We start from the raw sequence: 18,323 nt of genomic DNA on the forward strand, positions 1-18,323 counted from the left end.
GTGTCACTGTGGCATTTGCAGCAAACAGTTGCAGTTGCAGTCGCTGGCTCAGTTCGGCCTGTGCGCCGACTGCCACTTCTTTTCTGTCCATTCATTGTCTTCTGTGGGATGGCTGCTGTTGATATTAGTAATTTTGTATTTCACAAAGTCGAGTCGAGTCATGACATGTAGTTGCAGTCGAATCATTTGCCTAATTTTTCATTGATCTTCGTGGGCGTGGCAGGTGGGTGCTTGCCCAAATGCCACTGGAGCAATTGAAGCTGTCTGTTGTATTAAGTTAGTTAGGCAAAGAAAAAACTTTGAATCACACACAAATTTAGACGATTTGAGATTTTTATAAAAGCATTTTCAAGTAGTTTTCTTAAAATTTGTAATAATAATACCCTAAATACTGATCTCTTCGTTGTGGATGCCATTGTTCTCCCATACAAGACCTGGGAATTAAAAATTTGCAACATAAAAATATACATTTTCATTACATCTGATGGTGTTACACACACTCCCGCATATTGCATAAAATGCAAAAACAAAAGTAGAGCAAACGACATAATTCCCAGGCCAACCGATTTTTTTTTTCTGATCTTATTGTTTTGAAAAGTTTTTTTGCACTAATTGCTGTTGAGTTTTCGTACGACACAACAATAGCAAGAGTTCAAAATGATTTATTTATTTTTATTGCCAAACACGAGCTCGCCCCAAACATGAAAACAAAAATGTCAATGAAGTCGGCAGGCAATATAAATGACCATAAGAACTATGTCTGGGAACTTTATGGGAAGATCAAGATAATATTAACCCTTTCAAAAAAATACCTAAAGTAATTTTATACTTCTCCAATATTATAAGCATAAACGCATACTATTTTTGTTAAGTTAAATTATTTTTATTATTTTTTTAAAAGGTTCAAAATTTTTTGTGTCTATTTTCCTTATTGCCTTAATTATTTTTTGATCAACCCATTCAAGCTCCCGAATAAAGTCTTAATTTGCATTATTTTATATATAATATTTTTTTTTGTTTTGGTAGCCAGACTTGTTGCTGTAGGTGTCGGCGGGGGCGTTGCAGAGGGCGTGCCAGCCAGTTCTGTACTGGATCCGGCAACCAAAAGCTGCGGAGGCTGCCACTCAGGTTCTGTCGGAGGCACAAGAGTCTGGTTCCGTGTGCACTTCGGTTTCGGCTGCGATCGACGGCAGTGCTGTGGAAGAATTGTATTGGTCTGATAATTCAAGGTCTGAAGCGGGGCCGGGCCCCTAACCGCATTTGGCCAATTACATGGAAAATGTCAAATCGAAAGATTCATTTTGGCTCATTTCGTTTCGTTTCGTTTCGAGTCCATTGTTCGGGGTCTGACTAATGATTGGTGGAGTTTTCCCAAAAATATTACAGGCCGAAATTTAAGTGCGAACCGTCCGCCAAAGGTCATTATTGTTGTTAATTCGGAGGGTGTTGAGGTCACGGCGGTAAGACAGTAGCGAAAAATAGTGTCCATCAACAAACGTATAAACAATTTTTTGTTGCTCTTTTTGACCTTTTTTCGGGCAATTATCAACCGAAAACGAAGCAACAAAAATGGCTTCATGTAAACAGTATTTTTTCTAGACAATTTTCTTTGCTAACCGAACGTGCAGTCCTCAAAAAATAAAAGATAAACAAAAACGAAACAAAATTAAATGTCGAAGGTTTTGCACGATTGTCTCCACAGCAGAGTTTGTACAAGTTTCTGTTTTTCTGGCCATTTCAATTGACAAATGTTACTTGCCCGGGCTCAGAGCATAAGCTGAACTCGGCTCAGCCGCAAGTAACAATCCCAAAGCTCCAGCACGAAATCCTTAGCTCCAGCACGAAATCGTTTATAGCCGGCCGGCCGAAGAAAATCTTTTGCCACTGCATTCGCATTCCAATTCAATATCCAACATTTGGGTCAAACTGTGTCGCTAGAGTGTCTCTTTAATTATGATAAATTTCAGGCCGATTAAAGCCCGAAAAATGACCCTGACTGACGCTAACTACAAGTACTAAGACAAGTGCTCAATTAAATGAGGCATTACCTTCGCCGTTTCCTTTCGGACCTTTTGATTATGATTAATTTAAAATGTTAACATTCGTTGATGAGTGCAGGTGAAGAAATAGTGGGAGATGGTAATGGCTCTAGATGAGTACACCTTCTCAGCCAATCAACGGATCTGTCCTATTAGGCTTAAGAACTCAAAATAAGACTAATACATTAGACGTCTTATAAGTTTTTAGACACAATTTAGAAATCAACTCAAATGCCGATAGACCGCAATTAGTTGAGCTCGCCACAAAAAGTGGTTCATAGTTTCTATTAGCGAAAAAAGTTAAAAGCAAAATTAATCAGTGTGGAGCATATTTGCACGGATCAGACATAGAAACATGTTTGGCATTCGATTGACAAATGCGTGGCATCTCAAAACTGGAGCAAACGCAACTAGAGAATGCTCGGGGATCAAGCTATGTGGAGGTGCAAAAACACTTCCAACAAATGCCAAATGCTAAGCAGCGATCAATAAGTCGAACTGAATTGAGCGAGATTCATGAGTGCTGTTTCCCTATAATAAATTCGAGTCACTGCAGATTGGCTAGTTAATTACCCTCCATATAATTTTTTTTAAGCTTTTTCGTTGATGTCAACAAATTTCTGGGTTTTCGGGTTTTTTTAGAGTGAGTCGCCGACACAAGAACAATGCTCGAGAAAGACGCTAAACAAAAATTTGAATAGCTTTATGTTTTTTTGTTTATTTTTATGTTGTTTAATTTATGGCTTGCTAACACGAAAGGTGTTTGCTGTTTTAGATTTAAATCATTTTTAATGAGACTAATGCCTGGCCCAGAACAATGCTAAGCCAGGATCGCCAACGAATAATTTAATGCTTTTTCTTCAGCTATCTTTTTAAATTTATAGCCCAAGAACACTTATTTGAGTTGGTTATATCATTTTTGAACTTAAGAAAAAGACTTGAGACGTCTGGAAGTCTTAAAAAAAATCCCCTGAAAGTAAATAAGTTTTGGATAATCAAAAAAAAAGTGTGAGTTCATATTACACCGTTTAAATACCCTAGAACTACTTCAAGAATCTCAAAAAGAAAGAAAAACTAACTTTGGGCAGAACCGCCCAAATATCGGATTAAGTTGGCCGATCCTTATGAGAATATCAATAAATCCAATTTAAAAGAATACAAAATGTAAACAAAGTTCGAGCTTCTATCTAAAAAAATACCAAAGTTGGGTCATATCCGATCGATATAGGTAGGAAATAGTCGGCCAATCCTTATGAAATTTTGTACGTCGTATCGGTTGACCATTTGGGTCGTTTTCGATCGTTCATATATAAGATGTAGTCGGCCGATCCTGGAAGTTTCGAATTTATTCGCGGTGATCCTGATAAAAAATATATATAACTTATAGGGTCGGAAATGTCTCCTTCAATGTCTTGCAAACTTTTTACCAAAATTATAATACCCTAAGCAAGGGTATAAAACTCAAAATAAATTAAACTAGTACAGCTTACCAATGAAACTAGATTGTTAAAAAATAAATTTTATTGATCTTTGGACAGTGTATTTGTTATTCAAATACACCCCAGCTATTTACAACTTTTCTTCGTTATATCAAGTTTGGCTGTGACGTCAAAAAACCATTAATAAATAAATTAGTTAGTTATAAATGTCAAACAAGAAATTAACTAATGAGGCCCTCCACTCCAGACGACACGAACTATATCTTATGGAAATGCGTGGTTAATCTGTGAATTTGAAGATTTGACTAACATGATCGTTACTTCGTTTTTGAATATTCAGTTATTCATAATTATTTGTTGACTTGCTTAGTTCTTATGGCGTCCGCTACTTTCTAATTTATTTTTCTAATTTAAAGTAGCTGGATTTTTATCTTTGTTCTGGCGCTGAAAATTACTCCGTGTTTGGGAGCCACACACTTTAAAGTTTAAACACTTTGCATAGGCAATGAGACATTTGCATAAAACAAGAACCACATTTGCAAAGTATATTTTGATATTCAACTAATTCCAGCTTTATGACCAAATAAATTCCCCCAAAAAGGGGAATTCTACTAGAAAAGACTAGAAGGCCTCAACTAAATGACGACTCATGTAGTTACAAAATTAGTCAAGTCTTTTGTTTATATTAGATATGTTTTTATTAAATAATATTTTTCAATAAATCGATATACTCTTTTATACCCCAAACCTATATGAACTTTTTGAGCTGTTAACAACTGTAGATTTCGAATCCAAGATCTTGTATTTAAATTAATTTTTTTCGATTCAACAACCAAAATGAAAGTGATCTAGAAAAACCATAAAAAGCCCCAACGAAAACAAACTGAAGATAAAAGAAGTAAGACAAAACCTGATGCATAAACTTGAACTTGAGCTTTGTGGCCGGGCTCTTTTGTTTGTTGTTGAATTCGTATTAGTTTGCATATACATTTTTATTGAAGCGCTTAAGTCATCCGCTCGATTGCAGTGGCGCGATTCTGCGACGATAGCCTCACATTATTCAAAGCGCCGGCCACAAAAGAAGCGCCACATCGGCAAGGCCTACCACCCGCCGATCCCCCTTGCTGTCCACGCCGTCCATGGGCCCCCGAATTTGGTTCAACTTTGACTCAGACTTTGCAACCGATTGTGATGGTGATGATGGCGGTTATGGCGGTGATGAATTCGGACGGCCTTCGCCTTCAACTGCACATTACAATACGCCTAATACGCTCCGATGCCATTATGTCTGGACATTATATCCACAATTAATTTAATGCACATAAATCTAACATGGCTCGGTTTTGTTCACTATTTGTTGAGTATCTGAGTATCTGTTCTCCTTTGTGCGCCTTTGCGGTCCACTCATTGTTCACACGTTCCATTTACATGGCCACTGGCGAGTATTTCCTCTGCAGCATTAAAATGTCAAATTACCCACACCGCGTCGCAGACCAGATACATTCAATCAATGCACCTACATCAAGGCTTGAGCTGAGTCTTTGCTGAGCCTCGCCAGATACAAAACAAATCTGAAAAACGACTAAAAAGAATACTAACCGAAACACAAATCAGAGATCAAGAGTTCAGTCACGAAGCCACACAGAATCAAGCAGACTATGAGGCGCAAACTTTGGCTTCAGAAAAAATTGTACAACGAATTGGCAACTGGTACTACGGCTGCTGCAGGAAAACCGCCGAAATGTGTGGCTAATGTGGATTTACCTTGTGGCGGGAAAATATTTTGAGCGTGGTTCCTAATTTGATTATGCGGGGGCAATACTTAAAATCAGTTATTGCTAACCTAGCTTTATGGAAAAAATAATTTCCAGAAGAATGGGAGTTACTACGTTTCCAGAAAATTAATAAGTGAATATATATAATTATATAATGAAAAATTTGATTAATATAACTTGAGGACTGTCTTTAGCTTGTAGCTCAGGTTCGAAGCCTCGACGTTTGCTAACTAGCCAAGCTGGAATGGCTAACACGGACGCTCACCGACTTGCACGCACACCGGCGCCAGATCACACGAACGACACGGACAGTGTCGGTGAGCAGCGCACCCTCTGCAACGGCAAAAGCTCGCTTCTGACGTATTTCCTTTGGCGAACACGGCTCACACGTACACGGCCCCCAGAGAGGTTGGCTAGAGAGCGAGCTTTCGGGTCGGCTGCTGCGATCTGGATTTGCGGCGAAGACAATCCGGCGTAGCATCGGCGATATAAAAGCTCGCGACGTCTGTGCAAAATTATTCAGTTAACTGTTGCGGGTTGGTTGAGACAAACAAGCCCATCTTGATCGCAAAGTGTCGAGGAGTAAACCTAGTGCAAAATGAAATCCATGGTATGTTCGGACCAAACTCAGTGTGTTCTCCTTCAAAGTGTCACTTAGCATTATTTTGCCATAAATATTTTTTGTGCGAAAGGAACTCGATTTCAGTTGAAGTGCTTTAACAAACCTAAGTTATTAACGGAATAATTAAGATTCGTTTGTGTGGCAGCAGTAGCTAAATCAAATTGTTGTTCTAGCAAAAATTTGTATTTAAAATTGCAAGGATTATGTGCAACTTAAGAAACAGATTCTTAGTTTAAATGTTAGAGATTTTCTATATTTTTTTTCATGGCTCAGAAAAAAATAATAAAATCTAAAACTGATTAGAGTAACATATACCAAAAAAAAAAACAAAAAAAAACAAAATTATTTAATAGAATTTAGTCTAAACATTACCTTTTTACATTAAAACATTAAAATTACGCATACGCAGCGTTGCCAATAGATCAGGGGACTAGGCCACCAATGAACTTGGCTGCTTGCCCAGGCCACTTTCCAGATATTGCATAATTGTCATATTTGAAATTATGGTGGGGCAACCGAAGGCGGAGGCGGAAGCGGTGTACTCGCTTACATAATCCACCCAAGCCCCATTACCCACCTGGCTAACCAATTTAATTCTTCAACCGTTGCCATTGCAGCTCATTTTTGGCCTTGTGGCTATGTGCGTGCTGGTGGCCAGTGCCAGTGAGGAGGCGCCCAAGAAGGCCGTCGAGGCCGCGGAGCCCGCTGAGAAGAAGCAGGAGAAACGCGGCATTGGCCACGGCCTGGGTTACGGCTACGGACCATCTGCCGGCGGAGCTATCCTCGGATCCGGCATCGGAGTTGCCCACGCCGCCATCGCCGCCCCCATCGCCCACCCAGTCGCTGAACTGCCCACTCAGGTGCACACCAACACCGTGATCAAGACCGTGCAGGTGCCCTACCAGGTGGAGCGTCATGTGCCTTACCCCGTCGAGAAGACCGTTACTTACCCCGTTAAGGTGCCTGTGCCCCAGCCCTACCCCGTGGAGAAGATCGTCCATGTTCCCGTGAAGGAGATCGTGAAGGTGCCCGTTGAGGTTCCCCAGCCCTACCCCGTGGAGAAGATCGTCAGGATCCCCGTCAAGATCCCCGTCGACCGTCCCTACACCGTCCATGTTGAGAAGCCCTACCCCGTGCCCGTCGAGAAGCCAGTGCCCTACACCGTTGAGAAGCGCGTGATCCACAAGGTGCCCGTCCATGTTGAGCGCCCAGTGCCCTACAAGGTAGCCGTGCCAGTGCCCGTCCACGTTGAGAGCCACGTGAAGCCCGCTGTGGCTGTCACCCACACCGTCGCTGCCCCGGCTCCAGCCATCATTAGCCACGGACTCTCCGGCCACGGCATCTCCTCGTACGGTATCTCCGGACACGGAATCTCCGGACACGGCATCTCCTCCTATGGCATCTCCGGCCATGGTGGCTACCTCCACAAAAAGTAAATCAAATCGTATCGCTGTCGAGGGCCGATCGAGAAGTGTATCGAGGGTGAAGGCGAGCGCATTAACGAGTCGAAAGTATCAAAAAAGAACCCACCCCACCCACGACCTTATCCACGTCCAGCAACTGCCAACGTACGACTTAAAAAATTTAGTTTTTAGTTTGTGATACCAACCGAAATTCTGGGGGGATACGAGGCAGGAGAAGAACATGAGTGTGGCCACCGTGGATTTGGGTTAAAATTAATCAAGAAAGCTTGCCAGCACCCATACACCCACGGCGCCCCAAAAATGCCTGTCTCCGTGCTTTCGCATCCGCCATGTGTACAGTTCTTTTGTAGACAATCACTGAGAAACAAATGCTGACGAGTTGCTCCTTCGACTTTTTCATGTCAACTTCTTTTCTATGAAATGTTTGTACATATTTAAATAATGTAAATAAAAAGAAAATGATGTAAAAATTGTGGATTTTAATGGTGGGAAAAAACTGATACGAAATTAGCAGGGACAGAAACTATAATGAGTTTTATTTAAAAAATCAAAAAATAATAATTATTTTTTGTATTTATTTTTTTGTTTATACAAAATTAAAATCAAAAATTATCTTTATTTACGGTCTCTGTAAATTATTATAGGCAATAAATCATAAGACTTATTTTGTAAATCCCTCCTAATTCAATCCTCCCCTTCAAAAATTTTGAATTTTTTTAAATTTTTAAATATTTTTATAATTTAAAAAGGATTATTGAAAGCTGAAGGCTGAAATCTTCAACGAAGGCGGTGCAAATTTTTCTCAAACAAAAGGAAATTCTCAAGCCGAAATTTTCAGATTGAAAGCGAAAATGTCATTACTATAATGATTTAATTTCAATATTGATCAGAATCTTTATAAAAAAAAATGGGATGGTCCGATATCAATAATTTTGATCGTAATATGGTATTTTAATACGATCTCCAATGATAAAAGATTTTCCATAAAGATATCTCCAGAACACTGAAGAACACATTTTTAGTTTTCTGGAAATTCTGGATTATTAATATTTATAAGAATGTTTGCAATAAATTAATAAAAAAAGTCTGAATGAAAATAAATCGATTCTGAAAGGAGTGATAATCTTAAATATATGTAATTCATTTTTCTATTATTATTCCTTAGACTTGGACTCAGATAAAAACAAAAAGAGTGTTTGAAGTTGGCGATTACCCTTTTACATGTCTGATTAGTTTTAACTTTTTTAAAGTTTGCCTAAAACTAGGCTTTGGTATTTAATGTCTTAATATAAGCTCAACTTCATCAAAGCTAGCTTTAAACAAAGCTAGAAACAGCTTTCAGAAGCTTTAAAATATTGAAAATGACAAAAACTTTTTAAAAATTTTAAATACCCTTTTATATTCATATATTTATTTAAGTATAAAAAGGTAAATATCATCTACAATCCATTTAAAAAAAAATAAAAACAAGACATTCTTAAAGACATTAAGACATAGGTATTGAGCTGTTTATGTTAAGCCACAAATTTCAAAATATTCAGGATATAAATTATAAACTACAGGATAATAAATTAAACTACAAATTCTTCGGTTAAAAGTTAAAATATACAATCCAAAAAAATCTCTACTCTTAGTTTTTTTTTTTTTTACACAGCTTAACTTCATTCATCATTCATTAAAAGCGATTCGCTTTATTAAGAGGGTAGTCTTATCCCCCTCTTAATAAAGGGAACAAACTTTTAATAAATCAGTAATTTGCATAATTTCAAAGAGAAAGAATAATCTAAAATATATATATAAATACATAAAGACGTATATATATGAATTTTGAAAGTATAATTAAAGTTTTAAGCTTTATTGATGACCTGATAAAAAGGGCTTTTTCCGTATTTTATTCATCCCCCTTATATAGTATGGTCTTGAAAGATTATTAAAAACAACTTATATATTTTATCCACTTGTAAAAAAGTTACATTTTGCCTTTACGCCTGGATAAAGTCACACGCTACAATGAAGTCAATAATTCTACTAATTTTGACAATATCCATATTCCAATTTGTTTTTTGTGATGAAGATTCGCATTTTTGCAACCAACCAGTGAACGTGACAACTTCAGAAAAAGTTGCATTAACTCCGGAGGATATTGGAAGTGCCGCTGCAGATCTTTATAAACGTTTGAATATATCCCTCGGTACACATTTCAAGGTAAGCAAATCGTCCTTAAGTATGTGTGGTATTAACTAGCTGTTATAAAAAATCCGCAGAAAATAATTAGGACAAAAGAAGTTAAATCCTGTTGTCCTGGATACATAGAATCTGACAACAAACAATGCGAACCCTTGCCAACAACCACAACAACAGAAGAAAGTTCAACAGCCGGAACAACCGAAAAAACAATTTCAAAGGCTAATTTAGCTCCCATATATTTGAAATTTGATTTCATGTTTTACGCGGGTGTGGTCCTTCTAAGTGTGACTATTTTGCTAATCGGATTTATTTTGTATAAGGCTAAAAGAAGAAATGAAAGGGCAGCAGAGTCAGGAGTAACATTCAACAACGCACATGAGGACGTATTGATAGACGTAAAAGCATAGTTGAATTGCAACAAAAAATGGTTCACGCAACTATTAACAAGCGTTTGTAATCATAAAATCAACAATAAAAATATATATTTTAAAAATCATTGCAAATTCTTTAAGTTTATTAGTTTTTCCTACTTAATCGCATGTCCTTGAGAAACTAATTGCCAAGGGAATATTTCTGTTCTCTATATGGTTCACATAAAATAATGATTTCATGCATTATTCAACCCGAGAGTAATGAGCTCTCATCCAGATATATGGATATGTCATTGAGTATTACTAATTCCTTTGTTTATTAATATGAATTATTTAAAGTTCTCAGATAGTGACAAAGTATTTAATGAATTTCATCAGGAAAAAGAATTTTTCATTACTATAGGTTTTGAGAAATCCCATGGGTAAATACAGTGGCGGATTTAACAGTTGGGCAAAGGCGCGCTTGCCCTCGTGCTGAAAGTTACACCTTCGATTTCTTTTCCACAAATCTGCATCAAAATCTGGGAACAAAATATTTTTAAGATTTTTTGTCAAATTTTCTGGGCTGTCCCCTTCAAAATGTGCAAAATGCATGGGGAGCCCCATGTGACCCACTGCGTAGGCCATATCTTAGGAAATATTCATCCGATTCTTGAACGGAATACATTAAACGATTTGTGGATCGATTCTCCATAAATCTGCATCAAAATCTGGAAACAAAATATTTTTAAGATTTTTTGTCAAATTTTCTGGGCTGTCCCCTTCAAAATGTGCAAAATTCATGGGGAGCCCCATATGACCCACTGCGTAGGCCATATCTTAGGAAATATTCATCCGATTCTTGAGCGGAATACTTTAAACGATTTGTGGATAGATTCTCCATAAATCTGCATCAAAATCTGGGAACAAAATATTTTAAAGATTTTTTGTCAAATTTTCTGGGCTGTCCCCTTCAAAATGTGCAAAATGCATGGGGAGCCCCATATGACCCACTGCGTAGGCCATATCTTAGGAAATATTCATCCGATTCTTGAACGGAATACCTTAAACGATTTGTGGAACGATTCTCCATAAATCTGCATCAAAATCTGGGAACAAAATATTTTTAAGATTTTTTGTTAAATTTTCTGGTCTGTCTTCTTCAAAATGTGCAAAATGCATGGGGAGCCCCATATCACCCACTGCGTAGGCCATATCTTAGGAAATATTCATCCGATTCTTGAACGGAATACCTTAAACGATTTGTGGATCGATTCTCCATAAATCTGCATCAAAATCTGGGAACAAAATATTTTAAAGATTTTTTGTCAAATTTTCTGGGCTGTCCCCTTCAAAATGTGCAAAATGCATGGGGAGCCCCATGTGACCCACTGCGTAGGCCATATCTTAGGAAATATTCATCCGATTCTTGAACGGAATACCTTAAACGATTTGTAGATCGATTCTCCATAAATCTGCATCAAAATCTGGGAACATTATATTTTTAAGATTTTTTGTCAAATTTTCTGGGCTGTCCCCTTCAAAATGTGCAAAATGCATGGGGAGCCCCATATGACCCACTGCGTAGGTTATATCTTAGGAAATATTCATCCGATTCTTGAACGGAATACCTTAAACGATTTGTGGATCGATTCTCCATAAATCTGCATCAAAATCTGGGAACAAAATATTTTTAAGATTTTTTGTCAAATTTTCTGGGCTGTCTTCTTCAAAATGTGCAAAATGCATGGGGAGCCCCATATCACCCACTGCGTAGGCCATATCTTAGGAAATATTCATCCGATTCTTGAACGGAATCCCTTAAACGATTTGTGGATCGATTCTCCATAAATCTGCATCAAAATCTGGAAACAAAATATTTTTAAGATTTTTTGTCAAATTTTCTGGGCTGTCCCCTTCAAAATGTGCAAAATGCATGGGGAGCCCCATATGACCCACTGCGTGGGCCATATCTTAGGAAATATTCATCCGATTCTTGAACGGAATACCTTAAACGATTTGTGGATCGATTCTCCATAAATCTGCATCAAAATCTGGAAACAAAATATTTTTAAGATTTTTTGTCAAATTTTCTGGGCTGTCCCCTTCAAAATGTGCAGAATGCATGGGGAGCCCCATATGACCCACTATGTAGGCCATATCTTAGGCAATATTCATCCGATTCTTGAACGGAATACCTTAAACGATTTGTGGATAGATTCTCCATAAATCTGCATCAAAATCTGGGAACAAAATATTTTAAAGATTTTTTGTCAAATTTTCTGGGCTGTCCCCTTCAAAATGTGCAAAATGCATGGGGAGCCCCATATGACCCACTGCGTAGGCCATATCTTAGGAAATATTCATCCGATTCTTGAACGGAATACCTTAAACGATTTGTGGAACGATTCTCCATAAATCTGCATCAAAATCTGGGAACAAAATATTTTTAAGATTTTTTGTCAAATTTTCTGGGCTGTCTTCTTCAAAATGTGCAAAATGCATGGGGAGCCCCATATCACCCACTGCGTAGGCCATATCTTAGGAAATATTCATCCGATTCTTGAACGGAATCCCTTAAACGATTTGTGGATCGATTCTCCATAAATCTGCATCAAAATCTGGGAACAAAATATTTTTAAGATTTTTTGTCAAATTTTCTGGGCTGTCCCCTTCAAAATGTGCAAAATGCATGGGGAGCCCCATATGACCCACTGCGTGGGCCATATCTTAGGAAATATTCATCCGATTCTTGAACGGAATACCTTAAACGATTTGTGGAACGATTCTCCATAAATCTGCATCAAAATCTGGAAACAAAATATTTTTAAGATTTTTTGTCAAATTTTCTGGGCTGTCCCCTTCAAAATGTGCAGAATGCATGGGGAGCCCCATATGACCCACTATGTAGGCCATATCTTAGGCAATATTCATCCGATTCTTGAACGGAATACCTTAAACGATTTGTGGATAGATTCTTTATAAATCTGCATCAAAATCTGGGAACAAAATATTTTAAAGATTTTTTGTCAAATTTTCTGGGCTGTCCCCTTCAAAATGTGCAAAATGCATGGGGAGCCCCATATGACCCACTGCGTAGGCCATATCTTAGGAAATATTCATCCGATTCTTGAACGGAATACCTTAAACGATTTGTGGAACGATTCTCCATAAATATGCATCAAAATCTGGGAACATAATATTTTTAAGATTTTTTGTCAAATTTTCTGGGCTGTCTTCTTCAAAATGTGCAAAATGCATGGGGAGCCCCATATGACCCACTACGTAGGCCATATCTTAGGCAATATTCATCCGATTCTTGAACGGAATACCTTAAACGATTTGTGTATCGATTCTCCATAAATCTGCATCAAAATCTGGGAACAAAATATTTTTAAGATTTTTTGTCAAATTTTCTGGGCTGTACCCTTCAAAATACCCTGAAAAAATTTTGCCCACTGGGCCTTTTTCCTTAAATCCGTCAGTGGGTAAATAAGAAAGTATGTTACGTGTATCACAGAGGAACTGGACCAGCACCCAAATGGGGCCTCCAATGCTACCACTTTACTCTCACTCTACAATTTCTCACATAATCACTTAGGCACTTAAGCAAAAAAATGGCAGGTAATTTGCCAAAATCGCAATGGAAAACGAGTCGTGGATAAAATGATGCAACAATTAATGCATGTAGAGCCGGTGGGTGTTTTGTGTATTATCCAGTCCAGTATCATTTATCAGCGCAATCAACAGCAATGACTGACAATCCAGAAAGAGCTGATACGCTTTCAAGTTCGCTGCTTGAGTCTTTCGTTTTGGGAGAACCTGTTGCCCGCCGAATTGACCAACATCAGCAACATTGATCTTGTCCTAACCCGAGGAACCGATCCGGAGCTCACTGGAGTCCAAGTGTTTGGCAATGGAGAATGGGGCGACCCAAAGAAAAACCAAGAAATAAACTCAAAGTGAATGCAACAACACGAACACAGACAGACGCAATCAATTAGCGGCTGATGACGTCGTCGTTGCCACTTTTGCTTTTGTTGCTGTTTCACTGTGTGCGGCTGCCACATGTGGCGATTGCGTCATGGCGCCATGCAAACCGTCTAACGGTAATTGACTTGCAATTTCTTTTGCGCGCAGCTTTTCGGTTGCAAAGAAATTTTCCAAACTCAAATGGGTTGCAACATTTTGGCAATCCAACAAAGCCAAATGAGTAGCAGCCACAAAAATACAGATAGCGGTGGAATGGAGGCGGATAAGTTGCATGGATAATTTTAAGATATCTATCATTTGACATATTTTTATTTGTTGCAAATATGGGGAAATGTTGCAGAAACTTGTCACTAGTATTGCAATAAAAAAGATGGGAATTAATTTATACCAGTTTTAAATGACGTTTATATTAACTCGAACCCTTTCAATTTTATCAATACTATTAAATGAATTTTATTTATGATTTATTTATGATGATTTTCACATATATTACTTATTAATGCATCATCATGATGTATTAATGATGTATCACTGATGTGTCATTACTGCTTATAATAATTTATGATGTAATATTCTAAGAATACTTAGTCCTTTCATTTAACTTAGTTAGGTATACCATATGTATGTGTCTTTGTTTAGTAAGCACTTTTCCAGCGGCATTTCGTGTTTCATGTGGTTTTGGCAATTGCCTAATATTTTTATGGCTGTTGTTTTGTTAATTTACAGTCATTTAAGTGCTGCCTAATTACGCTCCGCTCTATATTGTTAGACTGGGCGAGGTGTGCTTTGTCAGTAATCAAGAAAAGTTAAAGATATATTTATGTTGAATTAAAATTACTCATACGCCATGTATGTATGGCAGTACTATTTTGTAAAATTGTAATGCTATTTGAACTCTTTTTATTCAAACCACGACTAAAACCTCTAACAAAACCGTACTGGAAGCCCTGAAATAAAGGACTAGGTGGATAGTATTAGCTTTTTTGAAGTTGTTGGGCTCACCTCGTTTGATTGCTGCCTCGCCTCAGTGCGGCTCAGAAGGCAACAAAGCGCTGCCAAAACAGATTTACAAAATGTAAAACGAAAACGCCGACCAGAAACGAAGCGGCTATCTAAAAGTTTGGGCTAAGCTACAGCATAATGTTTATTCAATTTACGCAATTTGCGGCAACAACAAGAGCTAAGAGCTTAGCATTGGATTGCCAACTTTGTTTCTCGACTTTGTATGTTGTTGTAATTATGGCCACAAAAACAAAACCAAAAGCAAACGCAAATTCGAATCAAAATTAAAGTCTATATTTAAAATAATTTCTGCTGAAGAAGTGACGACAGCACCTCGTGGATTTTCCTGACGATATTTCGAAAACTTTCTGCCATCCATGCAAAATTTGTTGACTAAGTCAATGGGTCAACTATTACAACCCGCAACATCTGTCCGACACAAAGCTGGCCCAAAGGCGGAATTATTATGCTATTAAACAGTTTTTCTTTGACTGGTTTTTCTGGCTTTCTCGGCCGAAAATCTGCATAAATTCGCAGGTGGGTCGCAGGCTTACCGTCGCCTCGACTTCCTTATTAATCAGTTTAGCTTTGTGCCCGCTGCCCACCAAAAAAAAACGGTGACTCGAGCCACAAACTTGATTAAGTGAACGTCACGGTTAGCTGTACAATCTATAAAGAGATATAGATATCCATGGCTCTGTGTTTATGTTTTTCTTTGGCTTAATTGAGTACAGCCGAAGCGGCCAACAGCGCGTGACAATGTGACCAAATCAACAAGGCTTCTCCGACATGTGCCCCAATACGATTATTTTCCATTCGAAAATAACCGAAGACGCCGGCTCACGCGCCACAAGAGTTCAAATGCTTTTGCCATTGACCCTATTTCCCCACTGGTTACTGCGGTGTGTTATTTCGCCGATCAGTTCAAAGATGCCTTTAAACCCAGATTGTAAACCCCGATCGAGCTCTAATTGCAACAAGGGGTCGTAGTCGAAAGTGAGAGTGAATTGTGAGGGCAACAAATGCAGCTTACTCGCCTGGCCAGTTTAGTGGATTGGATCTTTAACCTGAATAACGAACAGATAATGTCTATAATAAACATTTATTTACCTAATAAAGTATCTTGGCAGGCAAGGTTTGACCTTGATACAAGGGATTTCCCTGTAAATTCAATTGAAAACAGAGTCTCATGCAGATTCATGTATATTTTTAGAAAGCATTGTCTTAGCAATTTTTAGGTAGTTAGTGTCTATTTAAATAACTTTTTCTCCTGTTGATTGTCGCAAATAATTTCGCTTGAAACTTAAATCGTTGCCATTTATTTGTGGCCAACTTTTCAGTTAGCTGGGCAGGCTAACAAGCCACAGCAACGACCTTGACCAGAAATTCAATGAACCCTGTGGTAGCCCCAACATCTACAACGGTGAAACACCGAAACCCAAAAACCGTTACACGCCTTGACAAGTGGTAACCGCAACCGTCGAAAGAAAAACTGTAGGTGACAAGCGGCTAAAAGAGACTTTTGTAAACGGCACATAAAATGTCATAACTGTCGTTTTCGCCTACATGGCTTACAGCTCTATATATTGTTGGAAGTCGTCCAAGATTTGAGACATCACAAATGGCAGCACCCAGCAGCGATGGCGATTGGGAACGAAGTGGAATGGAATGACCGGGCCGCGACAATGAATTGTTACACAAATCAGGCAGCGGGGATCCAAAATCCAAATGCAAATCAGAGCTGGCCGCGTCTATATCTATCTATAGATAGATGATCAATTGGCCGCTGGTTCAACTTTGACACTTTTGTTGACAAATAAAGGCCCCCGAAAAAGGCACAAAAAGATGAATGTATTTATGTAAAGCTTAGTTTATGCGCCAAACTGAACGCGGCAAGGTCAGGCCAACGGAGACAATGTAAACAAACGAGCTGCAGCCTGAATACACAGCCACAAAGGAGTTAAGCCCCAATCGAATGACGATCTTCGACGAAGGCAAGGGCCCACACAATCGAGGCGGGCGATGAAGAAGCTATGTACGTATAAGCAGGTGCACAGGCACTCATATGGTAATTATGTCGAGGAAGTAATTGCACTCCAACACTGATTATGATGAGGCAGAGACAATGTACTCGAAATCATCTTTCGGGCGGTAGGCGTGCGCTCCAGCAAACAAACCCATGACATAATCACCATCAGCTGGAGCAGGAGCTGGAGCTGGAGCGTCTAGCGCCACCTTCCAACTTTACCCCTCCGTCTTTCCATCTCTTTCTCTTCTGGCTTTCTCCCATCTCTTTCTGCCGGTTGTGGAAATGTGAATCAAACAATGTGGTCAAGACATGCAACAAACGCGAATTGAAACGAAATCGAAAGTTGCAGGCATGCAACGAAAGCGAGAAAATATTTGCTATCGTAACAAGTCTTGGATTATACAGTGCTTAACATAGATATAAAGCAAATACAAGCCATCATACATTAATTGGTAGTTGAAGTATAAATTTTAAGAACATTTATTCAAAAAAAACCAATGAAAATGAAATGCCTCAGTGGCCGAGATGCTTCCCAAAAAACATGCAACTGGTTCATCTTTTTTTAAAATAATATCACCCACACATCTATATCCTTGTTTTCTATCTATCAACGTAAGGATATTTAAAAATTCCTTAAATTTTTTCTTTAAAATTTTAAATACATACTATAAAAACGTTACTATACCTAAATAAACATTTTGAAATATGTATTTTGTATATGACTCGCACCTTATACTCGTATCCATACTAGTCATAAGTGTGATATTTTCGTATACCTGGACACAATATGTGTGCCAAACCGCAGCTGACTGAAGACCCATTGACATAATAACGAGGAAGGTAATCGGACTAAGACCAGACCCCGCCCCGGCCAGGTTCCACTTGGACTCGGGTAGACCTGCCCGGTGCTACTGGTGGTGTCAATTACGCGGCAATTGAAATGGAATCAAATGAATGGATTGGACGGGCTCGTCTCGGTTCGGCTGTCGTCTTTTTGTCTTAGGTTATGGTTGGTGACCGCCCGTGTCTGCCCGGACATGTAGAGCAGTGACACAACCGAGCTGACCGACTGACACACTCGCCAGTCTCCAGATTACATTCTCCCCTCGTCCCCGCGATCGCCGCCACCTGTCAGCTTGCGGAAACTGGTTGTGGATTATTGGGACTGGGTCGGGTGAACGAGATAATGGCATAATGCAAGGGGGAGTAGGGAAAAAAGTAAAAGGATTCAGATGACAGCCAGACAGGGGATTGTCTGTGGTCAGTTTAGGAAGAGAAAAGCCAGGCGTCGAGACCCAAAAAAGGGTGCAATGAAAAGTGAGGGGCATAAGGATAAATATGGTATTCCCATTGAAAGAAAAAGGTCGGGCTTTTGAAAGTAAAACTGAAACCTAATGAATAAGAAATCTAAGGTTTTCCTTCATTCTATAAATAAAGCCAAACAATATATATTTAATTTCCAA

The 18,323-nt window shown here is 38.7% G+C and overlaps 2 protein-coding genes across 2 annotated transcripts in view; one reads left to right on the plus strand and one right to left on the minus strand.

Annotated features, from left to right (window-relative positions):
- Window positions 1–18,323, minus strand: part of Ance-3 (angiotensin-converting enzyme Ance-3) — a 43,156-nt gene that overhangs the window by 13,717 nt on the left and 11,116 nt on the right. The window lies entirely within an intron of this gene.
- On the plus strand, window positions 5,747–7,769 carry Vajk2. Its single transcript, XM_017253324.3, has 2 exons — window positions 5,747–5,863; window positions 6,493–7,769. Exons 1-2 carry the CDS (start codon window positions 5,852–5,854, stop codon window positions 7,309–7,311), a joined length of 831 nt encoding a protein of 276 aa, XP_017108813.1. The 5' UTR covers window positions 5,747–5,851; the 3' UTR covers window positions 7,312–7,769.

This window comes from Drosophila bipectinata, chromosome 2L, assembly GCF_030179905.1.
Source record: "Drosophila bipectinata strain 14024-0381.07 chromosome 2L, DbipHiC1v2, whole genome shotgun sequence".
NCBI classification, from domain to species: domain Eukaryota; kingdom Metazoa; phylum Arthropoda; class Insecta; order Diptera; family Drosophilidae; genus Drosophila; species Drosophila bipectinata.